The sequence below is a fragment of the Danio rerio genome, chromosome 2 (assembly GCF_049306965.1).
Source record: "Danio rerio strain Tuebingen ecotype United States chromosome 2, GRCz12tu, whole genome shotgun sequence".
NCBI classification, from domain to species: domain Eukaryota; kingdom Metazoa; phylum Chordata; class Actinopteri; order Cypriniformes; family Danionidae; genus Danio; species Danio rerio.
Window position 1 is genome coordinate 58,327,501 of NC_133177.1, and position 26,114 is coordinate 58,353,614.

General features: G+C 36.6%; 1 protein-coding gene across 3 annotated transcripts in view; it reads left to right on the forward strand.

Moving 5' to 3' along the window:
* The window catches only part of LOC101885373 (potassium/sodium hyperpolarization-activated cyclic nucleotide-gated channel 2-like), a 179,272-nt gene that overhangs the window by 149,998 nt on the left and 3,160 nt on the right, over positions 1–26,114 (forward strand). Inside the window, exons 7-9 of one of the 3 annotated variants that reach the window (XR_012394998.1) lie at positions 8,226–8,390; positions 13,095–19,086; positions 19,329–19,604. Coding sequence is in view for 2 of the 3 variants with exons in the window: in XM_073931626.1 (XP_073787727.1) it covers positions 8,226–8,390; positions 13,095–14,053 (1,124 nt within the window). In the remaining variant the exon portion in view is untranslated. Of the gene's footprint in view, positions 1–8,225; positions 8,391–13,094; positions 20,441–26,114 lie in introns of those variants that run through there. The other 2 variants (XM_073931626.1, XM_021468298.3) reach the window with 2 other exon arrangements.

A 26,114-nucleotide genomic window follows, 5' to 3' on the forward strand; every position in this document is an offset into this window, starting at 1 on the left:
ACTATTAATGAGGACTTCTCCCTCAATCCCCGTATCCAGCAGACTCAATGCAGCAGGTCTCCTGACCCGTCTATTTTAACCATTAGCCCTGCTGGTAATCTGGAGGATTTAGGCAAACACAGCAGCACAGTGATGTGTCTGAATGTGAACGAACTCCTGATAAAACACAGTGTCCGCCATTCTCTAATTCTCGTGCTGCTCTCCCGACAAAAATGCTAGCAGCACACACACAGCTTTGCTGTATGATCGGCCCTGACAAGATCACGGGGGAAAACATGCAACAAACCCCGTGGATGATGAAAACAAACGCATATGAGCCTTCATGAACGGCTAAATACTGTGCCGTGGTTTCCGTGTCTCTCAGCTCGGGCTTGACACTGGCAGGTCTGGCAGGTCTCATGAATAATTAAGCAGCCGGCTCTTCTCATAGGATAAGAAAACTCCGCTATGAATAATAATGAGAAACCAACGCGTCATCATTGCACTTGCAGTACTGCGCTACGTCGCCGATTTTAATCCCGCCCCAAAAATCATTTTAAACCCGGAAGCTGAAATTAGTTGACAAAAGCTCAAAATTATTCAGTTTTCCCCACAATTAAAGCTGGCAGGTGCTAACATTGTCTTAACTGATGCTCAACACACACAAATCTGTTAATATAAAAAAAAAAGTTATCCGGGGTGTCCTGAACCTTTAAATAAAACTGACACAAAATAAATTGCACATCCATGCAGGAGTGTGAGTTTACTGATGTGTGTGTGTGTGTGTGCGCGCATGTGTGTTGTTCACCTTTATGAACGTACCTGCGCTTGTCCTTTAATTTACTGCTCCTGCTTTGATGAATGACCGTGGCTCCGGATGAACGCCACTGGACTGACGAAGTTCTCTAAAATGAGTCCTGGTTTCCAAGGTTGTGTATTGGATTTGTGGATTGATTTGGGCAGTAGACAGGGAAACAGGCCGAACACACAGAGGAGCCTGATGGATAGCCTAGGACTTAATGCACAGAATGACGCACGACATACAGGATGAATGACGTTTATTATCTGCACACACTCTTGTGGGTTACTTCTCTGCCATCCAGAGAGCTGCAGGTTTCATATCTGTGCTTCACTATTGTGTGAGGTAAATTTTATCTCAGGAAACGTGTGTGTGTGTGTGTGTGTGTGATCTTCTAAATATAGACACAAAATAACCTTGAACATTTACCATGAAACAATACCTGGTGATTGGAGACAAGTCAGGTGAAGTGTATGGATTACAGTCAAAAGTTTGCAATATCAAAATACAAGTTTCTATACTAAAGTAAAAGTACAAGTACTTGAGAAAATATTTGCTCATGTAAAAGTAAAAATCTTGAAAGTTACTCAAGTAGGAGTAAAAAAGTTTTAGCTGAAAACTACTCAAGTTACTAGTTAATTTTGCTATAATTTATATTCAGTAAAAGTGCTCATCTTTAAATGTACTCAAAAAGTACAAAAACTCACTATACTCTACTCAAGTAAAAGTTCTTGAAGAAATATTTACTCATGTAAAAGTAACAGTCTTAAAAGTTAAGGCCCGTGCACACCGAGACATTTTTGCTCGCGCTTTCTGTCGACGTTTAAGCCTCGTGACTAAATAACGGGCGTCAATGTGACTGTGCACACCAACGCACAAAACGCCATGCGCAAAAGCGTCATTTAAAAACAAAAACGCCTCATGCTCATTTTTTTTTTTGACGCTCCGTGTCGAAACCTTATCCACCAATCAGATCGGCACTTTAGTTCATGTGCACGGAGCTGCTGAAGTTACAGTAAACATCACTTGGAGGCGCTCAAGCACAAAACTGTCAATGCGAGCGCACATTGAAGAAAACGCCCAGAGGCGATATGAATGTTTAGCTGCTTATTGCACTGGTGAACAATAATCATTTCTTCATCGCTAGAGCTCGAGCTGCTGCTTAAACCATCCATGCTTGTTTGAGTCATCAGTATCTTTAACAACAAGCGTGTGAACTTCCTCTCCTCCTCTTCTTCTGTGTTATAAGTGGGTGCCAGAAGCTTAAACTTGTGCAGCGCCATCTAACGTCAAAAGAGTGATTTTGCATACTCTTCCACTTGACGCCAGTGAAAAGCGCTTGGGTTTGAATACTGAAAAACATCTCGTAAATGCAAATGAAAAGCGTCCCGGTGTGTAGGAGCCTTTACTCAAGTAGAAGTTAAAAAAAAAAGTATCAGATGAAATGTTTTTTTTTTTTTCATTATACACAAGTTACTATACACTATACTCAAGTAAAAGTACAATTTACTTAACTCTATACCCAAGTAAAAGTACAAGTTACTATACTCTATACTTAAGAAAAAGTACAAGTTACTATACTATATACTCAAGTAAAAGTACAAGTTACTATACTCTATACTCAAGTAAAAGTACAAGTTACTATACTCTATACTCAAGTAAAAGTACAAGTTACTATACTATATACTCAAGTAAAAGTACAAGTTACTATACTCTATACTCAAGTAAAAGTACAAGTTACTATACTATATACTCAAGTAAAAGTACAAGTTACTATACTCTATACTCAAGTAAAAGTACAAGTTACTATACTCTATACTCAAGTAAAAATACAAGTTGCTAAACACTATACTCAACTAAAAGTACAAGTTACTATACTCTATACTCAAGAAAAAGTACAAGTTACTATACTATATACTCAAGTAAAAGTACAAGTTACTATACTCTATACTCAAGTAAAAGTACAAGTTACTATACTCTATACTCAAGTAAAAGTACAAGTTACTATACTCTATACTCAAGTAAAAATACAAGTTGCTAAACACTATACTCAAGTAAAAGTACAAGTTACTATACTCTATACTCAAGAAAAAGTACAAGTTACTATACTATATACTCAAGTAAAAGTACAAGTTACTATACTCTATACTCAAGAAAAATTACAAGTTACTATACTATATACTCAAGTAAAAGTACAAGTTACTATACTCTATACTCAAGTAAAAGTTCAAGTTACTATACTCTATACTCAAGTAAAAGTACAAGTTACTATACTCTATACTTAAGTAAAAGTACAAGTTACTATACTCTAGACTCAAGTAAAAGTACAAGTTACTATACACTATACACAAGTAAAAGTACAAGTTACTATACACTATACACAAGTAAAAGTACAAGTTACTATACACTATACTTAAGTAAAAGTACAAGTTACTATACTCTACACTCAAGTAAAAGTACAAGTTACTATACTCTATACTCAAGTAAAAGTACAAGTTACTATACTCTACACTCAAGTAAAAGTACAAGTTACTATACTCTATACTCAAGTAAAAGTACAAGTTACTATACTCTATACTCAAGTAAAAGTTCAAGTTACTATACTCTACTCAAAAAGTTACTATACTTTATACTCAAGTAAAAGTAGAAGTACTTGAGGAAATATTTACTCATGTAAAGGTAACAATCTTACTCGAGTAAGAGTAAAAAGTATCAGATAAAACACTCAAGTTATCAGTTACTTTCATTATTATTTATATTGAGTAAAGTCTTTAAATGCACTAAAAAGTACAAGTTACTCTATACTCAGGTAAAAGTACAAGTACTTGAGAAAAATGTAACTCAAGTAAAAGTAACAATTGTTAATTACTCAAGTAGGAGTAAAAAAGTAACCAATGAAAAATTACTCAAATAACTAATTACTAGTTACTTTCATTATCTTATTATTATCTTTATCATCGAGTAAAAGTACACATCTTTAAATCTACTCAAAGTGCAAGTTACTATACTCACGTAAAAGTACAAGTACTTGAGGAACATTTGCTCATGTAAGGGTAACAATTTTTAAAGTTACTTGAGTAGGGGTAAAAAAGTAGCCGATGGAAAAAATTACTCAAGTTACTAGATACTAGTTACTTTTTTTGTCATTTATATTGAGTAAGAGTTAAAGTGCACATCTTCAAATGTACTCAAAAAGTACAAGATACTAAACACTATGCTAGGGGTGTCCAAACTCGGTCCTGGAGGGCCGGTGTCCTGAAGAGTTTAGCTCCAACCCTAATCAAACACACCTAAACGAGCTAATCAAGCGCTTACTATATATACTAGCAACTTCGTGGCAGGTGTGTTGGAGTGAGGTGAAGCTAAACTTAGCAGGACACTGGCCCTCCAGGACCAAGTTTGGACACCCTTGCTCTGTACTCAAGTAAAAATACAAGCACTTGAGGAAAGTTTTACTCAAGTGAAAGTAACAATCTTGAAAGGTACTCAAGTAAAAGGTAAAAAAGTATCCGATGAAAAATATTCTCAGGTTACTAGTTGTTTTATTATATATATTATTATATAGAGTAAAATCCTTTAATGTATTTAAAAAGTAGAAGTCATTCTATAATCAAGTAAAAACTGCTTGAGGAAACATTTACTCAAGTAAAGCCCTGCTCACACTGTGACATTTCAGCAAAGATTTTGGCATCTGAGACAAATTTGGGAAATCCTAAAAGATTCCTGAAATCTTAAAATCTGTGGTCTTTGATCCTGGGTTTGACATGTTCACAGACAGCCGCATAGTACCTGTTTCGTTCAGATTTTCCCTTCGATGAATTTCTGGCAGTGCCAGTAAATTTCATACACTTTCCTGCAGTGTGAAAACAGCTACGATAAGCATCAATCCAAGAACCAATAGGATCCATTCGATAATTCATATGGCCGCGGGGAAATGTCAAAACAATTTTTTTTCTTCTTGGTTTCATTATTGAGACACGCTTTGTGCAATAGCCGCTACAACGTTCACTGTGAGGAATCATTTTAGAATGAAAGTGAAAAGTGTCGGGTGAAAGTGTCGTTTTTGTTCATGTAGTCTGACATGCTACAATCGTTCAGGGGTGCGCTTCCCAAAACCATCGTTAGCCAACTAAGGTTGCAAGTTTCGTCGTTACAAACATAGTTTGTTGATTTGTCGTTTCCCAAATCCATCGCTCCAACGAACAATCGCAAACTGCGTCGCAAACTTGAGCACTCACAACTACACCTCTTGAACGGTAGCTTGAAACATAGTTCCTGGATGTGTTCTATTCCCACGTATCCCCCCTATGCCCTATTCATTTAGAACATTCTAACATTCAAAGTTGGAATTATTAAAAAAAAAAAAGCATTAAGGTCATCTCTCTTAGGTGTAATTTGCTTTCAAACTATTTTTACAGTTCAGCTTTAGATATCTTCATGTTTGCAATTGCATTCCCTTCGCAGTGCACTTTGAAAACATTGATGTCATTTTGAACACAGCCTCAGGGCAAAAGCTATAGGTGACCTATTATTTAAAAGCGGAATTTATGTTATGTCTCCAAAGCTTGTGAAAACAAAAAGCATACGTTAATTCTTTTAATTTATAGTTGGTTATTTATTAAGTATCTGTACAGAATATGACATGGGCCTGCTGGTTGGAACTTTCTGCAGTGGTTTAGATGTGTCAAATTGTAAAAGTAGACTTAAAAAAAAAAAAAAAAATTCCTACTTAATAATAATAATAATAATAATAATAATAATAATTATTATTATTATTATTAAGTAGGAAATTGTTTATTTATTTAGTTTATTAATTATTTATTTATTTGTTTATTTATTAAGTAGGAAATTATTTATTTATTTTAATCATCATCATTATTATTATTAAAGTATGATTTTTTTATTTCTAATACATAATAAATATTACATTTCATGTTATAATAAATAGCCTCATTATTTATTTATTTATATGATTTATATGATATTAGAATAGATGTTAGCTTTTGTAAGTGATATGTTTTAGTAGAGAATGTAATGTTCAACTTCTCAATAATATTAGTAAAGCAAACATAAGCCTTATATACCATTTACATATATTTCAATTAATATGGAAAGCGAGTGCAGGTTTATACCAAATCTAATATTGGATTTTATTTTAAATGCGTGTGAAACAATAAACTTTGCACAAAAAAACTTATGGGTACTTCTTCTCTAAAGAAGTAGCTACTCCACCCAGTTTAGAGCATCATTATGGGCGTTATACGTTATAACTAACGTGGTTTAAACGATGAATCTGCGACAAAGAAACTATGCGTTTTGGGAAACACTTGTTACTACATCGTTCTTTTCCCAAACAATACATCGTATGATAGTTCAGCCGCGAGTTACGTCATTGTTTGGGAAACGCACCCCAGGATTACAAAAAAATCTCACAGGGTGAGCCGGCCTTTAGAGTAAAAAGTATCAGATAAAAAAATACTCTAAAAAAACTAGTTACTTTTATTATTATTAATATTGAGTAAGAGTACAACATCTTTAAATGTACTCAAAAAATACAAATTACAATACTCTATACTCAAGTAAATGTAATGAAGTAAATGTAATTCGTTACCAGCCACCTCTGGCCACACTCTTACTGTGTAGATATTGCAGTACACTTTACCTTATTGAAAACACACACTCTATTTTAGCTCAGTAATAGTTTCACGCTTCAATTTTATGTCAGATGAGCTCCATAGCACAGGAATATCCTCGCCGCCGAGTAATAAGAATTCAAATCGCATAGTTTTGAATGAAGGCCGATAAAGTTTAATTACTTTCTGCAGGCGGATGTTTAAATTCATCCCCTGTTCAATGACGGACTCTTCAGGGTTTCAGTTTTCAGTGGATTTAAAGAGACTTTCTGTCTAGAAAAGGTCAGAGAGTTTTCGCTGGATGAAGACGTGTTTTGATTTTTCTAGAGCAGCACGCCAACATAATGCAACTTTACATGCTACAAGAACTTAAGGGCATTTATGTAAATTATATTTGGCACTGTGCCATTTAATAAGTATATATATATATATATATATATATATATATATATATATATATATATATATATATATATATATATATATATATATAATTAGAATTATTAGCCCCCTGAGTGATTAGATCCCCTGAGTGATTAGATTTTTTTCCCCAATTTCTGTTTAACGAAGAGCAGATTTTTTCCATACATTTATAAACATAACAGTTTTAATAACTCATTTCTAATTATTGATTTATTTTATCTTTGGCATGATGACAGTAAAATATTTGACAATTTTTTTTTCAAGACACTTCTATACAGCTTAAAGTGACATTTAAAGGCTTAACTAGGTTAATTAAGTAAACTAGGCAGGTTAGGGTAATTAGGCAAGTTATTCTGTAACAGTGGTTTGTTCTGTAGACTATTGATAAAAAATATAGCTTAAAGGGGCTAATAATTATGTCTCTAAAATTATGTTTAAGAATTAAAAACAGTTTTTTTATAGCTGAAATTAAAAAAAAGCTGTTCTCCAGAAGAAAATATATTATCAGACATACTGTGAATATTTTCTTGCTCTGTTACACATCATTTGGGAAATATTTAAAAAAGAAAAGAAAATTCTAAAGGGGGCTAATAATTCTGACTTTAAATGTGTATGTATGTATGTATATATATATATATATATATGTGTGTGTGTGTGCTCAATTAGGTTTCATTCAGGGCTCTGGCTGGGCCATTTATATATGCTCATTTGGGTTTAAGTCAGGGCTCTGGCTGGGCCATATATACTTTTTTATTTATTTATTTATTTTTTATCGTTCAATACAGTAAATTGAGAAAAACTAAAATATACAGTATGGTAACATTGAAAACAAGTTAAATATTTTAGAAAGTTTCTGATTCAATACTTTAGTTTTAATAATTTTAAGACTGTATCATGAGAAATTAAAGCAAATCTTTAGATCCAAATTAGCTCAGTAGTGGTTATGGGAGAAGAAAAGTGCACTGAAATGTGTTAGGAAATATAGCCATTAAAGTATTTTCTCTTCAAACCTCAGAGGCATTTTATTTCAGCTCATCAATATTCTTCAATGGAAGTTAATAGTGCTTTTCACAATAACTATTGTTTCAAAGTAGCTTTACAAAAGGTGTTCATTAGTGCAACATGATCAAATTTGGAAAAGTGAAGGTTATTAAGTTACCATAACTTTATTAGTTGATAAGTAACTGCTAACTAATAGCTTTTAACAGTTAAAGTTATTATATACTATATAAACATAGTTAACCTGCAGTTATAGGTGATGTCCATACATGTTTAGTGAAGTGTATTTGTGTAAATATCTACTATATGTTTTTTTGTGCTCAGTGCTGTGTTAACTGGTCTGGAAAATACCAATTTAGATGCATTTTCTTTATTGTTTTGTTATGTTTCAGAGATCTGTCTGCTGACTCGAGGTCGGCGAACAGCAAGTGTACGGGCTGAGACCTACTGTCGCCTGTATTCGCTCTCGGTGGACAACTTTAATGAGGTTTTGGAGGAATATCCCATGATGAGGAGAGCCTTCGAGACCGTGGCCATTGACCGACTCGACCGCTTGGGTAAGAGAAACAACGTACACCTTCTGAATATTTACAGGCCTTAAAGGATTATTCAGGGTTAAAGAGAGCTTAGGCTTTACGCACAGCCTCTCCATTACTGCGAGAGCTGATGTGTTGACTTATTGATGATGTCCAGCTTGTGGGAGAGGATACTGGAAAAAGCAATGCATATGCAATAATGTAAATGTAAATTTGATGTTGGCTTTAGCCACATTAAAAAAAATACTATAGTAACTTTTATTTTAATACTAGTGTTTTTAGTATAGTAAAGTTTTTTATACTGTATATATTATATAATTCACAACACTTGTTAATGAATGATATGGCATTCTTCAGTATTAATTAGCTAAGTGATAGACTAATAAATAATGTAGTATTCTTTAGTTTTACTACAGCAAACTGTAGTGTATTGTAGGGTAATATACACTACCTGACAAAAGTCTTGTCGTCAATCCCAGTTGTAAGAGAAACAAATAATAACTTGACTTCTAGTTAATCTGTTGAACTGCATCCCAATCTTCACAAATACTGAGGAAGATATTAGAACCTGCATGGACCCAAGATTCTCACAGAAATCTGTCAAGTTTGGTGATGGAAAAATCATGGTTTGGGGTTACATTCAGTATGGGGGCGTGTGAGAGATCTGCAGAGTGGATGGCAACATCAACAGCCTGAGGTATCAAGACATTTGTGCTGCCCATTACATTACAAACCACAGGAGAGGGACAATTCTCCAGCAGGATAGCGCTCCTTCTCATACTTCAGCCTCCAGATCAAAGCTCCTGAAAGCAAAGAAGGTGAAGGTGCTCCAGGATTGGCCAGCCCAGTCACCAGACATGAACATTATTGAGCATGACTGGGCTAAGACGAAGGAGGAGGCATTGAAGATAAACACAAAGAGTCTTGATGAGCTCTGGGAGTTCTGCAGGAACGCTTTCTTTGCCATTCCAGATGACTTTATTAATCAGTGATTTGAGTCATTGCAGAGATGTATGAATGCAGTCCTCCAAGCTCATGATGGAGTCAGACACAATATTCATTCTGTCTCCACTGCAGCAGGACTTTATATTCTATACTGGACATTATTTCTGTTCAGTGACAAGACTTTTGTCTCAGCAAAGTCAGACCTTACAGTCCTAATAAAATCATTCAAAATCAAGACATGATCATATTTTATTGTGGTCAAATAAGCGTCATCTAGAGGACTTTGCCTTTCATATAAGCCACTTCTGATACCAAATGATCAACTAAAACTCAAGTTAATACTTGTTGTTACTAATACGACAAGACTTTGTGAGGTAGTGTGTTTACTGGAGTTGTAGAGAACTACAGTATCTTGTCCTTTTTGTTTGTATTAGTTAGCTAAAATTACCACATAATACTTGTTCAAGTACTTTACTAGAATATACATGGTTCAAAATCACTATTTATAGTGTTACTAGAATTTACTATATTATATATTACTATATATATTATATATTACTATATTACTATATTTTTCCATGTATATAAACAAACCATTTATATCTTGTCTGTGAAATTATTTTAAAAATTAAAGTAATACAAGGTGTGCATTTAAAGACTTCATTAGTTCATAAATTTCATAAAGTTATGATGAAGTTTGCATGCATTTTAATGCATTTTCATTAGTAACGTGCTTAGCATGTGCTTTTTTAGTATGCTAGTCGACACATCAAAATAAGTGTTCTTCTATTAAACATTAAAACAATGATTTCAAATAGGCGACACAGTGGTTAGCACTGTCACCTCACAGCAAGAGGGTCGTTGGTTCAAGTACTGGCTTGACCAGTTGGCATTTCTGTGTGGAGTTTGCATGTTCTCCCCGTGTTGGTGTGGGTTTCCTCCGGGTGCTCCGGTTTTCCCCACAGTCCAAACACATGCGGTACAGGTGAATTGGGTAGACTAAATTGTCCCTAGTGTATGTGTGTGAGTGAATGTGTATGGATGTCTCCCAGAGATGGGTTGTAGCTGGAAGGGCATCAGCTGCGTAAAAACGTGCTGAACAAGTTGGCGGTTCATTCCGCTGTGGCGACCCCGGATTAATAAAGGGACTAGCCGACAAGAAAATGAATGCATGAATGTTTTAAAGCTAAGTTATGCTTGAATTGCCTCTTGTTAAAGTTATGAAATAGTTTGATAACAAGCAGGAAATGTTCATGGGCCTATGACATGACCACATTGAAATGGTCTATAGGTCCAAAGTTGGCTCAGAATGCAAAAAATAGTGTCGATATTTATTATGAGGAATAAAAGTGTACTTAAATGTGTTAGAAATATAGTCATTAAAGGGTTTCTCTGTACACTTCAGGGGAATTTTATTTCAGCTCATTAATGTTATCTATTATATATGTTTTTGTTGTTTAATGGAAACTTTAAAGAACACAATGTACATTCAAAACGTTGCAGTGCATTACTTTTTTCAGCAGACACATTGCTTAGCGCTCAATAAACACTACGCACAGTCCTTTTGTGCATAATAACAGGAAAATTGCTCTCAGCGGGTGATTTAGAAACTTGACAGTGTTTGAAGTTCACTGCAATAAATGTGCTTTTAAAGGCTATGAATTGATTAGGAAGGCAGGTCTTTAATGACTGTGGTGGCGGTGCTTTAACAGGGACAAATATAAAGACTTCTCATAAACGCTTATTGTTTTGTTTACGGTCTTACAGCTGTTGCATTATGTGGGGGATTATGAGAAGATATGCCTCATTATACATGTTTCAAATTGTTAGAGTTAATAATGTGCAACCTCATATGAGAAAAAGTTGTGATGTATGGAAAGCACAAATAAAAAAGAAAGGAGTGATTTCTAAATAATCTTTGACATTTATTTTATTACAGACAATACAACAAACATAATTTATGGTGTTCCTTATGACTATTATGGTGGCTTGAGAAAGCCACTGTTATCCTACATAAACGCAATATTCTTCCTCTTCTGAGACTAATTTCTATTTGCATCTCCTCCTAGACCGTTCATACTACAACCACCAAACTAACAGCAAACCTCCAAACTGCTCTCACTCGGGTTGCTATATCTTTTCCAACTGATCCGACTTACGGTTTTCCCAAAACTTGACCCAGAAAATTCGGAAAATTCCCATTGACTTAACATTGGACCAAACTTTGTGACCTCAAAACTTTGCACCAGACTGTCGAACAGGCTTAAGTTTGGGCTCATTTAACTCAGACTACCAATCTGCCAAACACTGATGACCTTTCAACTTACTAGCCACACTCTAGCAACCCCTTACGGCACCTTAGCAACTGTCTCATAGACTTCCATTGTAAAAAAAACTTCCATTGACTTTACATTGGGCACACTAACAACATACCAGTCTGTACTAGCAATATAATAATCCATACTATAAACATACTAACGACATACCAATCTATACAAAAAACATACTGACAATCATTCTAGCAATATACTAATCCATACTAGAAACATACTAATCTACACTAGAAACATTAAAACATACTAATCATGCTAGCAATATGTTAATTTATACTAAATTCATGCTAACAATATGCTAGTTTATATTAGAAACATGCTAGCAACATTCTAAGTCATTTTTAATTTATGCTAACAATATGTTTTTATACAAGAAACATGCTAGCAACATGCAAATTCAAACTAGAACTATGCTAATAACGTGCTAATTTATGATAGAAATATGCTAGCATAATGCAAATCCATAGTAGAAACAAGCTAATTTATGTTAGCAACTGCATAGCAACACCTTAACAACTGCTTAGAAACTGAATAGCGACGCCTTAGCAACCACCTATCAACCACTCAGAACATCCTAGCAAACCTTTACAACTACCTAGCAACACCGTAGAAGCTACTCAGAACACCCTAGCAACCACCTAGCAACACCTTAGCAACCACCAAGCAACACCTTAGCAACCACTCAGAACACCCTAGTAACCGCCTAGTATCACCTTAGCAACCGTTTAACAACACCTTAGCTACTACCTAGCAACACCTTAACAACTAGCTAGCAACACCATGGCAACTGCCTAGTAACACCTTAGCAACCGTCTAACAACACCTTAACTACTACCTAGCAACACCATAGCAACCGCCTACAAAACCTTAGCAACCACCTAGTAATGCCTTAGCAACCACCTAGAACACCAAGGAAACCATCTAGCAATGCCTTAGCAACCACCTAGCAATGACCTAGAACACATTAGCAACCACTTAGCAACAATTCATGACACCTTAATAACAACCTAGCAACACCTTAGCAACCGTCTAACACCTTAGCTACTACCTAGTAACACCTTAGCAACCGCCTAGCAACACTATAGCAACTGCCTAACAACACCTCAGCAACAGCCTAGCAACACCTTAGCAAATGCTCGGCAACACCATAGCAACTGCCTAGTAACACCTTAGCAACCATCTAGCAACACCTCAGCAACTGCCTAGAACACCTAGGCAACCACCTAGCAATGCCTTAGCAACCACCTAGCAATGCCCTAGAACACCCTAGCAACCACTTAGCAACAATTCAAAACACCTTAATAATAACCTAGCAACACCTTTGCAACCACCTAACAACATGTTAGCTGCTACCTAGCGACATCTCATCTTTGAACCTTACTGTAAATCAATAGGACGAAAAAATATACTTACAAAAACTCCCAATGATTTTATTCTTTTGTTACAGGAAAAAAGAATTCCATCCTAATGAACAAAGTGCAGCATGACCTAAACTCCGGCATCCTGAACAACCGCGAGAATGAGATGATCCAGGAGATCGTAAAGTACGACCGTGAGATGGTGAAGCTGATTGACCTGCAGCGGCCACGGGCCATGTCCATGACACCCTCCATCCCGTGTGGAATGTTTGCACCGCCTGGCCAATCACAGGGCAGCTCTGCCATTGCCACTCTACAGCAGGCGGTCGCCATGAGCTTCTGTCCTCAGTTCGGAGGCCCAATGGTAGGTCCAAGCATGCAGTCCTTGCAGTCGCCCAGGATGGTCCGACGCTTCCAGGTGGTGCAGAATCTTGCCAGCCCGATAGCAATTTCTCCCCAACAGTCTCTCCCAATAGCCTCTGCTATAGCCAGTCCACCTGTGCAAAGTCCTCTTGCGGCAGCAGGCGCAGTAGGTGGACGGACTTTTATGTATGGGAGTGGTCCAATGGGTGCACGCTCAGGATCTCAGTTGTCTCTCATCCAGCAGCACGTTCCTAGTCCAACGCGACCTACCCCGATTAAGAGCACCCAACCGTTGCACCAAACAGGCAGCCTGACGCAGGATGCCAGAGCTTTATCGGCTTCACAACCCAGCCTCCCACAGGATGGCGCTCCACCCGTCGTGCCCAGCCCACCACCGTCAACCCGTGTTTCCTCAACGTCGATTGGCCCACCACAAGCAGCCCATCCTGCAGTTCCAGGACCGTCCGGTGTCCGGAGCGTAGTTCTTCAGAGAATGGTTCTGCCACACCCAGCGCCCGCAGCCGCGGTTGGGAATTACCCGTCCACACCTCCTCCTCCTCCTGCTCCTACAGGCACTACACCTGCTGTAGCAGGACCGGACTTGGTTATACGCAAGAAAGATTCAATAGTCAGCCTTCCCGAGACGGACTTCACAGCCAGATCCCGGCTTTCGTCCAACCTCTGACGAGAACTCTGAGACTCTTTGCAAAACTTTTTGTGAGTCACAGTTTGCTTTTGTTTTTTTTAGCTCGTAGGGTGGCTTTTCATAGGAACCAAAGGGAGGAAGATCAGATAAACCTAAGGTGCAGTCACATTTACTGTAGCTCAGTGAGATTTCACAGGTGAGATTGAGTCCTTCTGAAAGAAATCTGTGTGAATACTGATACTGTGATACTGGGTGAGGTAAAAAAAACAAAAATGTGTTAAGTAGATGGTGCTCACTTTCAAGTTCAATGACTATTGGGAATGTGATTGACTTTAAAGTAAGGTCTGCGTGAGCTTTTTTCATTTCTACACTCTTGACCAGGGAGAAAGGAGTGTGAAATTTCATTGAAATATGGCTAATGTGTCTGCATCTTTACCGAAGCTTGATTTAACAGACACTATGCTTGATGTACTCATGAAAGATCTTCATGAGACAGACTTGACATTGTGGGTAACTACTAATGAAGTCTCAGCTAAACTTTTAGTGAGTCACAGTATTGTTTTTTCGTTCGTAGGGTGGCTTTTCATATAGGAACCAAAGGGAGGAAGATCAGACTGACTTGCATGGGCAGTCACATTTACTATTGCTTTGAATATTTGCTGGTGAAATCGAGTCCTTCTGAAAGAAATCTGTATGAAATGGGATTTCGGGTGCGGTCAAAAAGGATGTTTGTAGATGACTTAGGAATTTTCTTGATTTGAAAGTGAGGTCTGTGCGAGTTTCATCATTTCATCTCTATGCTGTAGACAATTAAGAATGGACTGCGAAATTTCACGGCGATCTATGTGAGAGCTTTGCTAGACACACTTCATAGTCAGATTGGGATTCATGTCAAGGTTCAGTTCTCTGAGATTCTTTACAAACGTTTTTGTGGGTTACAGACTGCTGTTGTTTGGGTACATAGGGTTGTTTGTCATTGGAACCAAAGTAAGGCACTTAAGGTGCAGTCAGATTCACAATCACTCAGTGAAATTTTGTAATTGAGTGATTGCAAAAGAAATCAAAATGATCGCTTGCTTGAATTTTTCACACCTAATGATAGATATTTGCTTGATTTGAAAGTGTGTTATGTGCTGTTCTCTCTACGCTGTTGACAAGACAAAATTTCTCCACACTTTTACCACTAAAAGTTTTAACATCCTACAGGCACTATGCTTGACATAGTTATACTGAGCTTGATTTTACAAAAGAAGAATGGTCATGACGCAGAATTCATAGCCAGATTGTGGCATTAGTCCAGCCTTTAACAAATTTTAAAGACTTGTTGCAACCCAGCAGGCACAGGATGTCAACATGACGTCAGATTGTCGTTGCACCCTAACCTTGTGGTATGTTGCATTTTGGGTGGATATGAAAATTGGGTTGACGTCAGAACATTGGATTTTGGTCACTTTTACCAACGCAACCAAATATCAACACCTAAAGATGTTACAGCTTGATGTTGTGTGGACTTTACCACTATGACATCTATCAGACGAATTTTGGTTGCCATACCTGATGAATAAATGTCAATATTTGACATCGATATGACGTTTGTTTATGATGATGGCTTGACCTTGGATTTTGGTCACTTTCCAACACATAAAATGAACCAAATATCAACGTCATCAAAATAATGTTGTCCATAGATGCTGGCTAGACATTGAATTTTGGTTACCCAACATCATGACCTAAATCTAACTTAAGACCTCTTATAACATTACACAACCCAATACTTTTCGCAGTTTGGTCTTTCTGTGCATGTTGGGTGGTTTTACATTGGAACCAATGGTAGAGATATCTGACAGATATAAGGGTCATTGCTTTGTAAAATTTTTGGGTAAAACTGGGTCGTTCCAAAGGAGATCTGCATAGATGGAGGTAATAGGTGAGGGCTAAAAAGTTAAGTTTAAATTTAAGGTAGGTATACATCGCTATGATGTTGACAAGAAAACAATAGACTGCAAAAGTTTCACTGAAACATTCCTAATGTGTCTGCACCTTTACCGAACCTAAATTTAACATGCTACAGGAACTATCCCTGACGTTGACCTTGGTTGTATACAAGATCATCATGATACAGACATAGTCAGATTATGCCTCTCTTCTGGCGTCCAATGAAATCTCAGAGACTCTTTGCGATACAATTTGTTCTTTTTTGCACTTGTAGGGTGACCCTTAATAGGAACCAAAGGGAGGGAGATCAGACATCAGGTGCAGTCACATTTACTGTTGCTCAGTGAAATTCCACTTGCAAAATTGAGTCTTTCAGAGAGTAATCTGCATGATTGCTTTTACTTCATTTCATTAAGCTTTCTTAATACACCAGGTGGTGTGACTTGGACACATCATCAGTGATGAACCCTGGGTAATGGGGTGTTTCGGGCCTAAGATTATTAAGACGCTCTCAATTGGCGACCCAACATTCCCCAGTTTGTGTCCAAGTGGCATAGTACACCGAGGATCTCCTCTCTTGATCCACTGAGAGCTTTTTCTGCAGCTTCAATGATGTTCCTGGTGGCTTGCACTCCTGTAATGCCAAGGAGACTGGGAATGCATGCAATCAGGAGATCTCATGTGCACAAAAATGTTCTCTAAGCTGGTCTGGCTCATTTTTTGTGTATTTATATAAATGCACAATGCTGGCCAGCAGAAAGCTAAGGTTTTAAAGTGACTTCTGTGTGAGCAGTGCTTTATTCATTTTTGACTAGAAACAAATTAATTGCAATATAAAGTTTCTCAAGAGTATAATACTGTTCCAAACACAGATTTTTCCAGTTTGCACTTGTATCACACAAAATTCACCTATTGTAATCCAACTGAATTGGTGGTTCCTGCTCAGATTTGGTTACAGATTGGATATGTCTCTCTGACTAAAATTGGCTTGTAGGCTTGGCTTGAAGGACAATTTTGTGAAACTTTGCTTGCTAAATTAAGCTGAAATGTTGCTAATGTACTGCTTAATAGTCTCTAGCACCTTGATGAGATCCTGGATTAACGTCTATGTTAATAATGGGACATCATTTTTGTCGGAAAATGTAATCTATACCTACTCCCTACCCCCAATCCCAACCATACCGGTAAATTATTGCCAAAATCAGAAGGGAATAATAGTCGGATAACAATCGTGTAGAAGTGCATTAACCTAAGCGTAAACTAAAACTAAACATAAACAGCAAACATATCCCTAAAATCTGATTGGCCTATTGGAGTGTTGTTCCAGGATCAACATAGATGTTAATCTAGGAACATGTCCTACTTGGTGAAATCAGGTTAGGGTAGTCTCTACACCTGTCATAGTTGGACCAGACTCAGTTAGACCTATGAGATTTGATAGTCAGCCTTTCCAACAAGGACTACACAGCAATCCATGTCATAGTTTTGCCAAGTATGATGTGATCCTGGAACATTATTTTTGTAGGAAAATGTAATCCACACCTATTGCCTACCCCTAAACTCAATAATAGTTAATAGGGAATAATAGTTGGATAACAATCATGTCGAAGTGCATAATCGTAACTGTAAGTCTAAACTTTACATAAACAGTAAACATATCCCGTATATCTGATTGGCTAATTGGAATGTTGTTCCAGGATCAACATAGCTGTTAATTCAAGAACATGTCCTACTTAGTGAGATCAGGTTAGGGTAGTCTCTACACCTGTCATAGTTGGACCAGACTCAGTTAGACCCATTAGATTTGATAGTCAGCCTTTCCAACATGGACTACACAGCAATGCAAGCCATGATGTTCCTATGCATGATGCAATCCTGGAAAATGTAATGCATACCTATCACCTACCCCTAAACCCAACCACAACTGTAAATTATTCCCAAAATCAGAGGGCAATAATAGTTGGATAACAATCATGTAAAAGTGCATAATCCTAACAGTAAGCCTGAACCTAACATAAACAGTAAACATATCCCGTATATCTGATTGGCTGATTGAAATGTTGTTCTAGGATCAACATAGATGTTAATTCAAGAACATGTCCTACTTGGTGAGATCAGGTTAAGGTAGTCTCTACACCTGTCATAGTTGGACCAGACTCAGTTAGACCCATTAGATTTGGTAGTCAGCCTTTCCGACATGGGCTACACAGCAATGCACGCCATGATGTTCCTATGCACTATGCAATCCTGGAACATAATTTTTGTTGGAAAATGTAATCCACACCTATACCCTTCAACTAAACCCAACCATAATGTAAATTATTCACAAAATCAGAGGGGAACAATAGTTGGATAACAATCATGTAGAAGTGCATAATCCTAACTGTAAGCTTAATCTTAATGTAAACAGTAAACATATCCATTAAATTTGATTGGCTAATTGGAATGTTGTTCCAGGATAAAGATAGATGCTAATTCAGGAACATGTCTTGGTGAGATCAGGTTATGGTAGTCTTTACACCTGTCATAGACCAGACTCCAGACTTCCAACAAAAGTTTCTCACACAGATTTCTTTCATTTTCAAGTTGGCCAATGTCAAATTTGCAAAAACTAGTAGGGTTATACTGTAAGTGTCTTCTATTTGAACTGCTTTACTCTGTTGCCGAGAGATAATGGGTCACTTTTGCTTGTGGAATTGAACAATTCCAATGGGGAACCATGCTAATGAGAGATTAGCATCGAAGCAACAACGTTTACCATGTAGGATAAGCTCATTTTCAAATTGGTCAACACTTCCAATTGGTCAAATTTCGCTACTTTAAACATTGCTAAACTATTGACTGCAGATTTTTGCTGAAACATTGCTAATGTGACTGCACCTTTACCACTACTAAATTCAAAACAATGGCTATGAATAGATTTACACATTTACTAGCATAGCCACCCCTGTACAGCTTTGGATGCCTCGTAACATAATTGACAAGTGAAAAGGAGAAATCCTGTCGTGTGTAACGTAGTGTTTTTCATACAATGCAATCGGGCGATAAGAAAATCAGCACCGGCTTCGATTGAATGGCCATTATCTGTGGTTTTCAGCTGATAGATATGGGCCAGTAAGGGCCTTTTATGCCTACTGGTAGGCTCAGAAGGCTGTTATCATCCATCTACATGGTTAATCGGCTTAATAATAGAGAAGACTCCAGATCTGTTTTTGTTTACATTACTGTCACGGTTTTGGTTGCGGTAGGGGTAGACGTTAATAAAATACAATTAATGGGAAATTTAATAAATAATAATAAATAATTCTTGTTAACTTCCGCCTGCAGCCCTACTGTATGTGATCTATAGCTGATTAACCATGTGGGTGGATGATAACAGCCTTCTGAGCCTACCAGTAGGCGCAGAAGGCCCCTACTGGCCCAAATCTATCAACTGATAACACCCATTCAATCGAGTGATTACGTTCGAATCGGCTGAAATCAGGGACTTGCAAGAGATGATAATAAGGAAATCGGATGCTTTGCGACCATGTTTTGGACTGTCTCCATCCTTTCTGTGTAAGCTCTACGTGTAGCAATCTAATTCACTTTGTTGTAAAGTATCAAAGAAAAAAATATGAATTACAGACCGCTGGTCGATTTTATATCTTAATGTAAATAAGAAGGGAAAAAAGGGAAAAAAGAGGTTATAATAGAAAACACACAAATTGTATTTACTCGAAAACCAAAGTTGAGCTTGAACACAAGTTTTGGTTGTGTCTATGTCAACTGAGAAAAACAACACGTCAATCGAAAACGTCCTCTATTTAACTGCCTTGATTACAAGTTTAGAAGCCATATACATGGTCTGTGTGTGCGTGTGCGTGTGTTTTTGTGCACATATGCTTGTCATTGGTTAAGTCGATGAGTCTGTTTTGTGGAACGGGAGTGCGTTTTTACGTCTTTTCGTCAGGCGTGTTGATAAAGGCAATACTTCACTGCGTCTGGGTTGCACTGAGAGCTTAGACTTGAATGCAATGGGTCTTTTGCAGAACTTGTTTAGATTAACATCGAACCAAAAGAGTCATGCTGTTTTTTGTGATCCATGTTGATGCAATATAATTCTGCAATATTCTCGCCCTGCCTTTTTATACGGAAGCTTCGTATCGCAGCATAAGCAATTTAATAATCAGCGTTGTTCAGAGAATGTTTCAAACCTCAAGGCGCTGGATAAGGTTGCGTAGCTTTCGCAATGTTTTTTTTTTTTTTTTTTTTGTTCGTGTGGGTCTACATAAAGTTTTCGGTTTTAATTTCAGTGATGAAATCAGGTTTTGTAATGTGTTATTTGTTGATTTTTGTTTCGTCCTTTTGTCATAGTATACTTTAAAAAGTCATATTTCCAAAAAGGTAAGAGAGGTCAAGTGTAGACCTTAAAAAATTGTAATATTTACATGAAAGTGTAACAATATGAGATGACTAAAATGTCAGAATATTATCTATATAATGTAACATTATTGTAAAAAAAAAATATATATATATATATATAATATCTTCGATATCTATTTATTTATTCTATATTTTACAGTTTAACAGTGGCATTTTTATAACGTGTTCTCCCATTGTCGCAAAAATAGATCCTGATTTGCACAACTTACTGAGTATTTAAAACATGCTGCATATTAATGGCCTGTAAACGTAATACAAAGTTTGTGCGTGGGCTCGGTTTGCAGGCCTGTGAGTGCTGGCTGATTTGTTGACTGCTTGCGAACAGATTTGGGTTGATTTACAAACTTGTCTCTTTACAAGAATGTAGTTGTTTGTGTTCATTGTAAACTGCTGCAGAATTTTTCTCACTTGAACTTTGAAATTGTAAATACGGCGCTGTATATATATATATATATATTTTATGTGCAAACCCGGGCAGTAACATAGGGAGAGAAGAAAAAAAACTAAACGATTTTAGAAAAACAAGTGGTGCATAATGGGTTTTGAATGTATGCCGAATGGCATTTACGATGTGACCTGATTATTATCAACTGCCATGTAAATAGATAAGTAATAACTCATGCAAAATGGAAATTGTGTGTATTTGCCGTTTGTAGCGATCACGTCCTAAATACTTTAATCTGATATGTGTAGAATTATTTTATTTTTCTAAGTCTTGTTTCCGAGACGGGAGCTCCGTCTGTAGATTACCATAACACAAAGCACACTGTGTCCGTTAGCGCCCTCTATAGGACAGGTATCAACACAGTCCTGGGATGCACTGAGTGATTTTTTGGAATTGTGTGATTGAAACAGGCAGCTTAATCCATTAAAACAAACAAACAAAATAGTTGGTTGACAACGATTTCTTGAAATATCAATGTATTGATCTCCATTGATTGGTACAGTGATTTCCACTTATATAGTCAACTGTAAAGCCCCAATTATACTTCATGTTTTCATTGCACTCTAGATTGTGTGAGGTGCATATATTGTCAATTTTTGCATCTTGACCTTCCTATGTTGACAAAATCATCTGGGGTGAGGTTCACAAAATCATCATTAGCCAACTAAGATTTTAGTTTCCACTGCGTCAGTGATTTGGTGTTTCCCGAATCCATTGTTTCTATGAACTTTTGCAAACAGCAATGCAAACTTACTACCCAGGCTCATTCTGATTGCGTACCTCTTTATACATTTCTGGAGAGTGTCAAATACGTCCCAAGAGCTATGTTTTTTTGCATTTTTTGTTTTCAGTAATCCACTAGAGGCCGCTGTGTATGCTTTTTGGGATCTCAAATTTCTCTCGCGAGTGCCATTCGTACCTGCTTTTTTTTGCGTAAATACACCAGAGGCCGCTGTTAACCGACTGACTGACCGATCAACCTATAGCCCCACCCATCTCCACCCTTAACCCAACCAATAGTGTTGTAAAATGCACAGATTGACCAGCGCACCCCCACATCCTTACACCCAACCAAAACTGTTTTCAAAAGCAATGCAGAAAAGGAAACGCTCTCATAGTAGCCTGATGTGTTCACATTTTCAGATTTTACCACATTCTCATTCTGTTATTTACTTTATTTTTTTTTATTTACTTATTACTTTTTTTGTTATTTTATTTTTTGGCTTCCGTTTTTGTCTTACCCACTTTCTGGAACTGTTCTTCACCAGACTCGAACCCCGTCGTCGTGGTCAACTCCTCTCTGCATTTCAAGTCCGCCGACTTACATGGCGAGCCACTAAACAAATTGGTTACAGCAGAAATGCCGTCCATACAGATGTAAGCAGTCAGCTAGTAAGCGTGAAAAGGAACGACGTCATACCACCTTGTAGCATTCGCTTTAAGACGAAATGCAGCCATATGAACTTATGGCTGCATAATTCGCAATCTCCAGAAATGTATATGGGCTACAGTACGTTTTACCTATGTTGGTATATTGACATGGTTTTTGTTGTCAGTAAAATAATAGAATTTGGAATATTCTCAATAATGTTTGTAAAACAAATATAGGGCCTATGTGTTATTTATCTAAGTGTTTTATTTGAGTATGTAAGAAAAAATATTATTTGTTTGTTTTTTTGTTTATTTATTCAGAAACTCAGTACTGTTCAACCCAGGCTCATTTTGAAAATGTAATCTTGCGGATGTTTCTGGAGGCCGCAAAATACGTCCCGGGAGTTATGTATTTTTGCAGGTTTTGTTTTCACGAATCCGCGAGAGGCAGCTGTGCATGCTTTTTCGCATGTCGAACGTTCTCGCGTAAGCCCACTAGAGGCTGTCTGTCTGTCCGTCCGTCCGTCTGATTGACTGAATAAATGACAATGATTGACTGTGTGACCGGCCAATCGAATGACCGTCTCTCATCCTCCTTCCCCAAACCCAACCAATTTTACCGATTGGCCCGCCCACCCACTTCCCTAAACCCAACAGACAATTTTTACAAAAGACATCCAGAAAAAGAAAAGCCCTCAACTGTTTTTCTTACCACGTTTTTTACCGCATTTTCAACCCTGTTTATTCACTCGTTAGTTTTATTTTTTGGATTCTGTTTTTGTCTTACCTGATTTCTGGAACCGACCTTTCCCGGACTTGAACCCGGTTGTCATCGTGGTCAACTTGTCTCTGTGTCTACAAGTCTGCTGGCATTCACGACAAGCTAACTGGACAAACTGGTTGAGGCAAAAAAGCCCTACACACAGAGGTAAGCAGCCAGCCGGCAAGCGCCGAAAGGAACGGCGTCACACTGGCCCGCAGCGTTCGCTTAAATAAACAAAATGCAGCCATATGTATCTCTGGATACATGGTCCCACGTTATATTAAGTGGCCTTAACTAATATGTACTTACACTGGAATTAATAGTTTGTTACAATGTTGTTATTGTGTAAATACATGTATTAACTGTGTACTTATGCTTGATTGAATTCCTGTATTTAATTAAATCTGTAATTGACTTCTGTAAATACATTTGTAAATACACTGTTAACCACCTCTTACACCTTAACCCATACTTAAACCGACCCATACCACCAAACCTGTTCATAACACAACCCATATCCCAACTCAAGAGCACCACAAGTGTTCTCAAATACATTATCAACACAGTAAGTACATTGTATTTATATTTTTGATGCAAGTACATAGTAGTTAAGGTCACTTTATATAAAGTGGGACCGGATACATGATTCGCAGCCTCCAGAAACGTCCGCGGGACAATGTTTTCAGAATGAGCCTGTGTTGGGACTATTTGTAGAAAAACAACTATTTGAATGATTAAGGATTTTTCACCCCCTTTAGATTGTTATTATGTAGGATTTACATTTTAACTAATGTGGTTTAAACAATGGATTATTGATGGATAAACTACAGTTTTGGGAAACACTTGTCACATCATTATTCATTTCCCAAACGATGCATTATACCATGGTATTTCAGCTGTGAGTTCTGTTGTTGTTTGGGAAACGCACCACTGATTGTGCCAAATCAGGCTGATATTGTGTACTCTAAACATGCCAAAAAAGATGAAGTATACTTTGGGCTTAAGCCTGCATTTACACTACTAAACAATTCTGATATGGTGATTTTGACCCCAGATTGGATTGTGCATGTTTGTGCCAACGCACAAACACACCAAATCATCTAAAATGGTGGTTAGCCGAGGTTGCAAACATATCAGATCAGTGCATTATACGCTGTAGTGTGAATGCAGAACATCACTGTGGAAGGCAATGAGGGACAAAAGGCTTTACATGAAATGTGTGAAAATGTGATTGTATCCATGTGCACAGTTTGGTTATGTTGAGTTATGAAAGTTGACATAGTAAAGGTGCATAAGTTCATGGCAGTATAGAATTACGATAACCTTGTATCACATATGCAAATATAGTTTGATTCAGCAATACAGCAATTTCATTGGATATTGCATGTCAACATGATTAAGGACTTTTGGCCCTGATCACCTTCCATACAACACCACGTCTACACTGGAAGCATTGATACGTTGCTGTCAATACTGTAAGTCAAAACCTGCTATTTTACTCAAATAAATAAATAACTGCTATAAAGTCTTTTGTTAATTTTTAATATTGTTGCTGATGCAAATACATATGTATATAACTAGTATTGCCAAAAATATCGATTTTCGATAAGTCATAATATATTCCATAAGTGCTCGCAGTATTGAAAATTGTATCGAATACAATTCGTGAATTATACATTGATGATTATTGAAAAATGGTATCGAATATCGATATTTTTCAATGTATTGGATCAAAGTTTGAAGTTTTATATATAACACTATATATTACTACAATCAGGGTGTGAATTATACATTGATCATTATTGAAAATTTTATTGAACATCGATGTTTTTCAAAGTATCGTATCGAAACTTGAAATAATTTGTACAACACTATATAAAAATACATTCAGGGTGTGAATTATACTTCAATGATTATTGAAAATTGTATCAAATATCGATATTTTTCAAAGTATCATATCGAAGTTTGAAATTTTATATAAAACACTATATATAACTACAATCCGGGTGTGAATTATACATTGATGATTATTGAAAATTGTATCGAATATCAATATTTTTCAAAGTAACGTATCGAACTTTATTATTTTATACATAAAACACTATATATAGCTATAATCAGGGTGTGAATAATACATTGATCATTATTGGAAATTGTATCGAATATTGATATTTTTCAAAGTATCATATTGATGTTTGAAATTTTATATATAACACTAAATATAACTACAAATAGGGTGTGAATTATACATTTCAATGATAATTGAAAATGGTTTTGACTATCGATATTTTTTAAAGTACTGTATCGAAGTTTGAAATTTCATATACAGCCACAATCAGGGTGTGAATTATACATTGATGATTATGCATCCAAATTGCATGAACCTTTATGGGTTGGTTAAAACTATATTTACATTTTGATATTTTAATTATTAATATTACTTAAATTACAAATCAGAGCAAACTATTCCAAGGGAAGACAACCCTCCCCCCAATACATCTGGTTTTGATTTCCTTCAGGGGGCAATCAAGCGTCAAAACAGGTGATTTTGCTCACATTTTAGGATTATGAAGCTGAACTGCAAGAAATGCCATCGGTCAACAGAGATTTCCCAGTATTTCTCTATTGCAATCGAGAGATCACAATAATTAATCCTGAAAAAGCCAAAGCACAGCTAACACCACCAGTTTACTATGGTATAAATACAGCACTGCAACATGCAAGAGAGAGAAATCGACTTAGAATGTCACTTACCTGATTTTTGATTTGTTCAGCTGTAGTGGGAAATTTACACAAAAAAAAACAACAACCCAAAATGTTTAGTTTTTTCCCCCTAAGGACTTATTATATGTCCCTGTCACTGTCTTGTGGCAGAAAAATATACTTTGTCAATAGTCAATTTATTTGCTCTTGGCTCACTATAACAGGCTGATGGCCTAAACTATGCAATGATATTTTTAAATAGGCACTGTCCTTATAAATAAACTGCATTGTTGCAATCTAAACAACTACATTCTCGCCTAAAAAAGCATCAAACTTAAATTATGTTGTTCAACAGCTGCAATATTTGTCAAATATCTTTATATATATCTTTATATATATCTTTATATATTTGTCGTTTTTAGTATATATATATATATATATATATATATATATATATA